At 37.7% G+C, this 7,580-nt stretch overlaps 1 protein-coding gene across 2 annotated transcripts in view; it reads right to left on the reverse strand.

Moving 5' to 3' along the window:
- Positions 1-4,557, reverse strand: part of msh3 (mutS homolog 3 (E. coli)) — a 92,322-nt gene extending 87,765 nt beyond the window's left edge. Inside the window, exons 1-4 of one of the 2 annotated variants that reach the window (XM_049470189.1) lie at positions 4,225-4,557; positions 1,572-1,695; positions 1,056-1,252; positions 421-660 (exon numbers count right to left, since the gene is read on the reverse strand). In XM_049470189.1, the coding sequence (XP_049326146.1) occupies positions 421-660; positions 1,056-1,252; positions 1,572-1,695; positions 4,225-4,395 (732 nt within the window). In that variant the 5' untranslated portion in view covers positions 4,396-4,557. Of the gene's footprint in view, positions 1-420; positions 661-1,055; positions 1,253-1,559; positions 1,696-4,224 lie in introns of both variants that reach the window. The other variant, XM_007243932.4, reaches the window with a different exon arrangement.
- Positions 4,558-7,580: the final 3,023 nt, after the last annotated feature.

The following is a 7,580-nucleotide window of genomic DNA, read 5'->3' on the forward strand; positions in this document are numbered from 1 at the left end:
TACAAACACTATTTTCCCTTATAGAATAACAGTGCCTTCTAAATAAAATCCCTGAGCTCTCAATGGCTAATTTCTTTTACATAAAAAAGCCAATTCATTTATCCGTACTGTTTTTTTTTTTTTTTTTTTTTTTGCTCAGTTATCTCTAATTTAGTCACATACATTTTCTACTCAATATTTAGGTATCACATTTTTGCATGGTGCAACCAACACTGTCAAAAGGTAAAGGCCTTTTTTTTTTATTTCACCAATGCAGCATTTGGACATGCTTGGAGGAGAACACTAATGGCCATTAAAAGGTGTATATTTTACAAAACAACAATACTTTTGAGAAGATATACACTTTAGTATTTGAATAGACATGTTTACATAGGAACACTACTGCAACTTTCTGAACACACAGTACGCTTCATATCTCACCTCTGCATCCTCTCCAAAGAATCTGTACTTGTAGCCACACTCCACACAGAGAAGAGTGTCTTTGTATTGCTCCTTAATCTCCATATACTGTTGTTCTAGGGGAGTGTAGATGCTTTTTGTTCTTCTGTTGGGACCTGCAGGTTCTGGGGGACTTTTCTTTGTAACCCCACCACCAGCAGCAGCAGTAGCAGTAGCAGCAGAACTATGGCCAGCCTTAGCAAACTTGCTGAAGTTAAACCCCTGAGAAGAACATTAAAAAAATAAAATAGATAAAACATGTTGAAGTACATACAAATGATTCACAGTTTAACATGAACAAATAATTGAAACTTCCTTAATAAAGGGATAAAGGGATTCTTTAAGCAAGTCTTTATAATTAAAGTTTTTTTTCTGATTAAAGAATCTCCATAGAAATGTTACACTCAATAAAGTATTCTAATTTGAACATTTGAAAAAAGAATACAAAGTCTTTACCAAGAGCAAATGTAGATCACTTAGATCAACTTTTTATATATTTAGAATTTTGGAAAAATGGGAACAGCATGTGGCTGGAGCTTGTCATGGTATTTATACTTGTCTATGAAACTCCACTAACAGAACTGCATACAGCATTTACTATTAAGGCAGTTGTCAACCTGTTTGTTCTGGTTTGACTCTTCTTCTGTATCCTCCTCCATCTTCAATTGTTTGTATCCCATGTCTGGTGCTTCCATCTCCATCTTCACACTCTGATCTGGAGCTCTGCTCTCAGTATCTGCTTGGCAGCTGAATTCTCGCAGCCTCTCCAGAGTAGAGGAGGATAGGCTGCCTTTAGAGGTGGATGCTCTCTCATCTACAACGACAAGCAAGAATTAAAATGTACACATAATGAACATTTCACAGAAACATATAAACATAAAAAGTAATAAAAATCATACATTCATAATAAAAATTAAACACTCATTGACAAAAAAAAACTACACACCAAAAGAGGAGTTGCTGGAATTGAATTAACTTTACATGTGTGAATGCTAATATATGCTAATCTGGCGAGTGTTGCAGTCTGAAATAGATGATCTTGAACTTGTCTTGCGCACACGACCTCCTTTTGTTGTAAAACCAAATTTTAAAGATCATAAGTTTGAGTAGTTACCACCTACCTCTGTTCTTACATTTGATAATGCTGCTGCTGCTGAAGCCCACTTCATTCGGGTCCTCATGAGACTCTTCCACATCATGAGAGAGTTTGGCTCGCTTCTCCAAAGACTCTCTTCTATCAGCCTCTTTCTGCCTCTTCTACATCACCAAGCCAAAAAAACAAGTCCAAAAAGCAAGAATAATGAATCAGATAAAATCATTAAGCACTTCATTCATGTTTTTTTCTTATTGTGGGAACATGCCTGTTAATATGTTAGGATTAAAATCTTGATGTAACATAAAAGACAACAATTTCATAACTTTTGCTCTAGAATGTAAAACATTTACTTAAAGCTTTTGAATTGTTCAACTTAATGGAACAGAGCTGGAAAAATAAAAATACACTTTTTAAAGAAGATACTTTTATTTTTAGCACTAACCAACCAGGGTCCTGTGATGATGCTGTCAGGACGTTTAGTACATGTGACTTAGAAGCTTTGTGACTTTCCACAACTTTTAAAGGATCATGGGCCCTTTTGGGTTAACACTTTTACTAGTACTATTACTCTAATCTTAATCTGCTTTGTTGTACAAGAATTTTGAACCACAACACATGATTTACTTTCTGAAGTATTAGACATGCAAATTTTATTTAGTCTTAGGTTATTTGTTTTGGGCGATGAATCAGTTTTATTAGGTGTAGATATAAACACTACAATTTGGATTCAAACTAGAATGTTGGTGTCTTATAAACAGTTTGGTAGACTGATTTAGTACGGAAAGAAATGAGGCAAATGCTGATTTTTTCTGAATGACTCAGGCAATTAACCATTGGAGAGATGCACGGTTTGTTTGTTTTATATGTTATGTATAAATGAATGCATGGACTTAAGGAATAGCTATGGTCATTTATGTAGGGATAATAATACATCCCTATGGAAATGTATAAATATTTATATACAGCTCCGAAAACATGAGGACCATTTCAGTTTCTGAATCAGTTTCTCTTATTTTGTTATTTATAGATTTATGTTTTAATAAGATGAACATTATTGTTTTATTCTATAAACTACGAACAACCTTTCTCCCAAATTGCAAATAAAAATATTATCATTTAGAGCATTTATTTGCAGAAAATGAGAAATGGCTGAATTAACAAAAAAAGATCAGACCTCAAATAATGCAAACAGATACATAAATAAAGTTCATACTCAAAGTTTTTGGTGGAACAATCCTGTTTTTTAATCGCAGTTTTCTTGCATCTTGGCATGTTCTCCTCCACCAGTCTTACACACTGCTTTTGGATAACTTTATGCCACTCCTGATGCACATATTCAAGCAGTTTAGCTTGGTTTGATGGCTTGTGATCATCTCTCCATCCTCCTCTTGATTATATTCATACAGCTTTAAGTTTGGTAAAATTCATTTTTAAGTGGTCTCTTTTTTCCATTGCTGTATATGTGTGTATATATTTATTACATGTATATATTTGCTACATTCTTTTTTAATGCAATAAAAGAATATGGGTATTGGTGGTAAGATATATATTTGTATATTTTCTGCAGAAGAATGGAAAAGAAGATTTGTGGAATAGAAATGTAAATATCCATAACCATATACATTTTATTATTATTATTTATTTAGTTTTTCTCCCTAGAATGACCAATAGAAGGGGTGTGGTGGGGTGGGAGTGGTGTGGAAGGGAGGAGTTGAGGTGGGGTGGGATGGTAATGAGGGGTAAGCGTAGAGTCCCAGCGTTATATGTACACATATCTGTGCAAATATATATATAAAGGGGGTGTTCCTATGTTGTAGTTGTATTTGCATTGTTTATTTTGCACTGTTCTTAAAATAAAAAAGGTACTTATCATAAAAAAATCTGCTTTATTATGGTTCAAGTAGTAGTAGGTCAGTGTACTAAACATAAACATTAGCATGGGATGCTGGATTCCTTCTAAACACCCAAATATCAAATTCCTATTTATTCTGAACAATTATAACTACTGTAGCTAAATCAGCTGGGGTAATAAGAGCTATGTTTACTGTCAGTCTAAACCCAGTGAACACTGTAAGAGTGAAGACAGCCAAGGACTGTTCTCACAGAGGATTAACCTTTAGCTAATCTCAGTAATTCAGATTTTCAATCTCAGAGCTATGGAAACCCATTCCCACCACCTGAAAAATAAAAATAATCCAGCAAATAAATTATTATTATTATTATTATTATTATTATTATTATTATTATTATATTAACTTAATTAATTAAATTTATTATTATTAAAACATTGAATTAGTATCTCAAAACATTGACTTAGTATCTCAAAATATTGAGATAGTATCTCAAAATATTGAGATGGTATCTCAAAATATTGACATAGTATCTCAAAATATTGAGATGGTATCTCAAAATATTGACATAGTATCTCAAAATATTGAGATAGTATTCAAAATATTGAGATAGTATCTCAAAATATTGACTTAGTATCTCAAAATATTGACTTAGTATCTCAAAATATTGAGATAGCAGTTTACTTAATAATAATAATAATAATAATAATAATAATAATAATAATAATAATAATACAAATGTTGCTGGATTATTTTTATTTTTTAGGTGGCGGGAATGGGCTTCCATACAGAGCAGATCAGGCTAGATCTGCCCTAATAAACTCAATAACTCTCACTCACCTTCCCTCTGCCCTGCTGATCGTCCCGCAAGACACTGGCAGACTGAGCCCCGTTCCCCGCTGTTCCCCCGCAGAAGAACCGGCTGATGGTGGTCTGAGTTCTGGACTTCTTCTGTGAAATCCTCCCTCCTGCAGCTCCTCCTCCTGCTGTTCTCCTAAAGCTAGAATGCATGTTCAGCAGCGAAGACTTAAGCTTAAATCAGATCACATAGCTCGAGCTGAGCTTCAACTCCAGGCTGCAGAAACCGGTTTAATATCCGAGCAGAAGCTCAGCCCCATAAAAACACTCCATGTTTGGAGCTGCACGCACGTTGGCGCGTAAGTGACGTTCACTGGCCGTGCCCACGTGAAGTCACCGGCATTTTCAAGAGGGTTAAGGCTGCGCAGAAAATGCGCATGGCTATTTTACTGTGGATATACAGCTCTGGGAAAAAAATATGAGACCATATAAAAATGATGAGTTTCTTTGATTTTAGCAAAATTGAAAACCTCTGGATTATAATCAAGAAAAAGATGGATGATCACAAGCCATCAAGCCAAGCTAAACGTTCTGAATCTCTGCAACAGGAGTGGCATAAAGTTATCCAAAAGCATTGTGTGGTGGAGGAGAACATGCCAAGATGCATGAAAACTGATTAAAAAACAGTGTTATTCCACCAAATATTGATTTCTAAAAAAACAATGTTCATTTACTCAAACATATACCTATGAATAGCAAAATCATTGAAACTGACTCAGAAACAGAAGTGGTCTCGTATTTTTTTCCAGAGCTGTAATTAACCGCAAGTTAAAAGAAACCCAAAAAAGGGCCACCTTAATGCTTCACAGATCTCCAAGTGTGCCTTTGGGCATCTCCAAGTGTCATTTTTTTGCATCTCCAAGTGTCCTTTAGGGCATCTCCAAGTGTCCTTTTGGGCATCTCCAAGTGTCATTTTTGGCATCTCCAAGTGTCCTTTCGAGCATCTCCAAGTGTCCTTTTGAGCATATCCAAGTGTCCTTTTGGGCATCTCCAAGTGTCATTTTTGGCATCTCCAAGTGTCCTTTCGAGCATCTCCAAGTGTCCTTTTGAGCATATCCAAGTGTCCTTTTGGGCATCTCCAAGTGTCATTTTTGGCATCTCCAAGTGTCCTTTTGGGCATCTCCAAGTGTTTTTTTGGCATCGTCAAAAGTGTCCCTTTGGGCATCTTCAAATATCCTTTTGGGCATCTCCAAGTGTCCTTTCGGGCATCTTCAAATGTCCTTTTGGGCATCTCCAAATATTCTTTTGGGCATCTTCAAGTGTCCCTTTGGACATCTCCAAGTGTTCTTATGGGTATCTCCAAGTGTCCTTTTGGGTTTCTCCAAAAGTCATTTTGGGCATCTCCAAGAGTCTTTTTGGGCATCTCCAAGTGTCTCTTTTGGCATCTCCAAAAGTCCCTTTGGGCATCTCCAAGTGTCTTTTTGGGCATCTCCAAGTGTCACTTTCAGCATCTCCAAGTTTCTTTTTGGGCATCTGCAAGTGTCCCTTTTGGCATCTCCAAGTGTCCTTTTGGGCATCTCCAAATGTTCTTTTGGGTTTCTCCAAAAGTCATTTTGGGCATCTCCAAAAGTCTTTTTGGGCATCTCCAAGTGTCCCTTTGGGCATCTCCAAAAGTTCCTTTTGGGCATCTTCAAATATCCTTTTGGGCATCTCCAAGTGTCCTTTTGGGCATCTCCAAGAGTCTTTTTGGGCATCTCCAAGTGTCTCTTTTGGCATCTCCAAAAGTCCCTTTGGGCATCTCCAAGTGTCTTTTTGGGCATCTCCAAGTGTCACTTTCAGCATCTCCAAGTTTCTTTTTGGGCATCTGCAAGTGTGCCTTTGGACATCTCCAAGTGTTCTTATGGGTATCTCCAAGTGTCCTTTTGGGTTTCTCCAAAAGTCATTTTGGGCATCTCCAAAAGTCTTTTTGGGCATCTCCAAGTGTCCCTTTGGGCATCTCCAAAAGTTCCTTTTGGGCATCTTCAAATATCCTTTTGGGCATCTCCAAGTGTCCTTTTGGGCATCTCCAAAAGTCCTTTTGGGCATCTCCAAGTGTCCCTTTGGGCATCTCCAAAAGTTCCTTTTGGGCATCTTCAAATATCCTTTTGGGCATCTCCAAATGTCCCTTTGGGCATATCCAAGTGTCCCTTTGAACATCTCCAAGTGTTTATATGGCATCTCCAAAAGTCATTTTGGGCATCTTCATGTGTCCCTTTGGACATCTCCAGGTGTTCTTATGGGTATCTCCAAGTGTCCTTTTGGGTTTCTCCAAAAGTCATTTTGGGTATCTCCAAGTGTCTTTTTGGGCATCTCCAAGTGTCTTTTTGGGCATCTGCAAGTGTCCCTTTCTGCATCTCCAAGTGTCCTTTTGGGCATCTCCAAGTGTCCTTTGGGGCATCTCCAAATATTCTTTTGGGCATCTTCAAGTGTCCCTTTGGACATCTCCAAGTGTCCTTTTGGGTTTCTCCAAAAGTCATTTTGGGCATCTCCAAAAGTCTTTTTGGGCATCTCCAAGTGTCTCTTTGGGCATCTCCAAAAGTCCCTTTCAGCATCTCCAAGTGTCTTTTTGGGCATCTGCAAGTGTCCCTTTCGGCCTCTCCAAGTGTCCTTTTGGGTATTTACAAATGTTCTTTTGGGCATTTCTAAGCGTCCTTTTGGGCATCTCTAGGTGTCCTTTTGGTCATCTCCAAGTGTTCTTTTTGGCATCTCAAAGCGTCCCTTTTGGCATCTCCAAATGTCCTTTTGAGCATCTACAAGTGTTTTTTAGGCATCTCCAAAAGTCCTTTTGGGCATCTTGAAGTGTCACTTTTGGATGACTTCAATTATCCATTTGTTTGTATCTGACTGTTTTACAGCTGCTGGAGTTTCTGCTGTGCTTTTGGAAAGCAGCAGTAGAATCTGAGGCGTTTTACATTACATGATGAAGAAAATACAAAAAGAGTAGTTTCTTTTGACCTTTTTAAACGTTTTTCATTCTCCGTAAATTAATATGTAGCCGTAAAGCATTATTGTGAGGGAACGTGAGTTTAAAACTTGTTGATTGGCTACGTATAGTCAGTCACTACGCTTGTGATCAGCTGTTGATTTGCGCTGTGTCTGTAGGGGGCGGGGCAGAGTGAGGGGAGGCGAGAAGCGCAGCTGCTCTGTGTTGAAATGGAACGTAAAACCTCTTTATATTCGTAACTTTTTGTGAAGTCAGAAGCATTGTGAAACTTCCTCTCAGGAAAGGTAAGCACCAGAGGTTTTGGAAGAAAAACAAATGAGGTTTACCTCAAAGGAGTGCAGAGTTTCTGAACCCTGGACCTGAAAGCACACTTCCCTGCACATACTGGCAGTATTTCTGAGTACCTGTCTTGGAG

Source organism: Astyanax mexicanus, chromosome 22 (assembly GCF_023375975.1).
Source record: "Astyanax mexicanus isolate ESR-SI-001 chromosome 22, AstMex3_surface, whole genome shotgun sequence".
Classification (NCBI taxonomy): Eukaryota; Metazoa; Chordata; class Actinopteri; order Characiformes; family Acestrorhamphidae; genus Astyanax; species Astyanax mexicanus.